The sequence below is a fragment of the Meleagris gallopavo genome, chromosome 17 (assembly GCF_000146605.3).
Source record: "Meleagris gallopavo isolate NT-WF06-2002-E0010 breed Aviagen turkey brand Nicholas breeding stock chromosome 17, Turkey_5.1, whole genome shotgun sequence".
In the NCBI taxonomy this organism is placed as follows: domain Eukaryota; kingdom Metazoa; phylum Chordata; class Aves; order Galliformes; family Phasianidae; genus Meleagris; species Meleagris gallopavo.
The window spans coordinates 5028078-5030149 of NC_015027.2; the positions used below are offsets into that span (position 1 = coordinate 5028078).

Below are 2072 nucleotides of genomic sequence, written 5' to 3' on the forward strand. Positions count from 1 at the left end.
CGCTGCCGCCCAGGCCTACCCACACCGCCTCGGCTTTCCGTACCGCTCCCAGCGCGCAGGGCCCAGTCCCAGGGCTGGGCCCCCCCTCAGCGCGAGGCCCAAGGTCAGGCGATCCCGCCTCACCTCTACGTCGATGTCCAGGAAGCCCCCCTCAGCCACCTCGAAGATGAGCCCCATCTTCGTGCCGGACGGCACCCGCTCCAGGAAGCACTCCTCCGCGTGCGCATCGATGCTGACAAAGTAGGCGGCGGCCGGGGCCGCCAGTGCGGCCAGCAGCGCCAGCACCGCCCGCACCGGCGACATGGCGGAGCCCAGGGGCACCGAGCGGCGGGCAGCAGGAAAAGGGGAGGGGGACTTCCGGCTCTCGCCACGCCCCTTCCGGGGCACGGGGCCGCCGCTCATAGGCCGGCGCGGCTCCACTGCCACGTACGTCCCTGTGCTACGGTGGCCGTCAAAGGACTGATGAGGAAGGGACGGCCCGAACACCGAGGAGAGAGAGGCGCGAAGTAGGAGGCGGAGCCTGTGCTCGAGAGCAACCAATGAGCGAGGAGCAAGTTGCGGCGAGAAGCCAATCAGCGCGAAGAGGGGAGAGCGGGCCTATCAAAATAGAGAAGACCGGAGGGCAGAGCGGCATTGGATGAGCAGCAGAGGAGGCGTTGCCTGGCAACTGCGGAGCGCGGGCTGCGCACTTCTGAAGAGCCTTTGGCTTTGCCGGGCGGGCTGTGCTCGCGGTGCTGCTCAGGCGTTGTACGTTTTTGCCCTCAGCTGTATGACAGCTGTAATCCAAATACTCGATTTGTGTGGGTAAAGCACCTTCGCCCCACAGAGTGGGAGCTGCGCTGCTGACGTGGCTGTCACACCCACAGCCACAGCAAGCCTTCGTTGTGGATTGAGCCCACTGCCTCCACAGCCTGAGCCGCTGCCTTGGGTTTCTGTTGGTCTCCAAGTGATTTTAGTCTTGCCAGTAGCATTCATACATAATGAGGGGAAATGATTTGCTGCTGGATCCTGATGGTGGTATGAACACCTCCTGTACCTCTGACACAATTCTCGCTTTGCAGCCTGTCTGCTCCCCAGAAGTACACAGAGCACTCTCCAAATACTGTGCTCATTTCTGCTGCCTCTTTTCATGCTTTCCTAAGTGGTGTTGGCCAGGAATGGATGACTGTGCTGTGACTCATCCCCATGCTCTGGAACTTTGGGCAGTATGTGTAGTGTTCCTTTGGCAAGAAGCTTCATGAACAACAAGCAGACATCATAGGATAGCACTGTTGTTATAAATTAGGCAATTGAATATCAAGCTCAGATGTCTGGACACTTATGACCCAGATCAATGAAGATGAGTGCCTGCTGGCAGCATGAGAGGGAGTTTAGAATAGAAAAAATTAGAATAGGATCATTTGAGTTGAAAAGAGACATTAAAGGCAGTCTGTTCCCACTGCCTGCAGTGCACAGGGACACTTACAGCTCCAGCAGTGCTCACAGCCCCATCCCCTGACTGTGGCTGTCTGCAGGGATGGGGCACCACCATCCCTCTGTGCACCCTGTGCAGTGCCTCACTGCCCACATCGTAAAAACTTCTTCCTTATATCGAGCCTAAATCCCACCCCCCCTTGGTTTGAAACCGTTTCCCTTTGTCCCATCTCCGTCTCCCTCTTTATTACAGCCCTTTTAGATACGAAGGGCCGCTCAGCTCACTCCGGAGCCTTCTCCCCTCCAGGCTGCACAGCCCCAGCTCTCAGCTCACCGACGAGGCGTTAGTTATTCCTGCAGCACGGACAGCAAGATGTGGAATTAGAACCTACAATCATTCAGGGCACATTAAAGATCCACCAGAGCACCTCTAAGCACAGTAAAAACATCCAAAAGTGCACATTCACCCCCGAAGGTAAAAATCCTGAAAATCCAAACCGCATCCCGCTATAGCGAGAGCCGGGGCGAGCATCCCTCCCCCCCCGGCGCGGCACAGCACGGCGGCACGCAGCGCACGGCGGCAGTGCGCATGTGCGGCACCTCCCCCGGCCCGCCCGGTGCGTGCCATTGGCCCCGAGCGGCGCAGCGAGGGCGGGAGG

The 2072-nt window shown here is 58.8% G+C and overlaps 1 protein-coding gene across 2 annotated transcripts in view; it reads right to left on the reverse strand.

The window, feature by feature from the left end:
* TMED2 (transmembrane p24 trafficking protein 2) overlaps positions 1-417 on the reverse strand; it is a 5789-nt gene extending 5372 nt beyond the window's left edge. For both annotated transcript variants that reach the window (XM_010720083.3, XM_010720082.3), the window contains exon 1: positions 124-417. In XM_010720083.3, coding sequence (XP_010718385.1) covers positions 124-402 — 279 coding nt within the window. In that variant the 5' untranslated portion in view covers positions 403-417. The remainder of the gene's footprint in view (positions 1-123) is intronic.
* Positions 418-2072: the final 1655 nt, after the last annotated feature.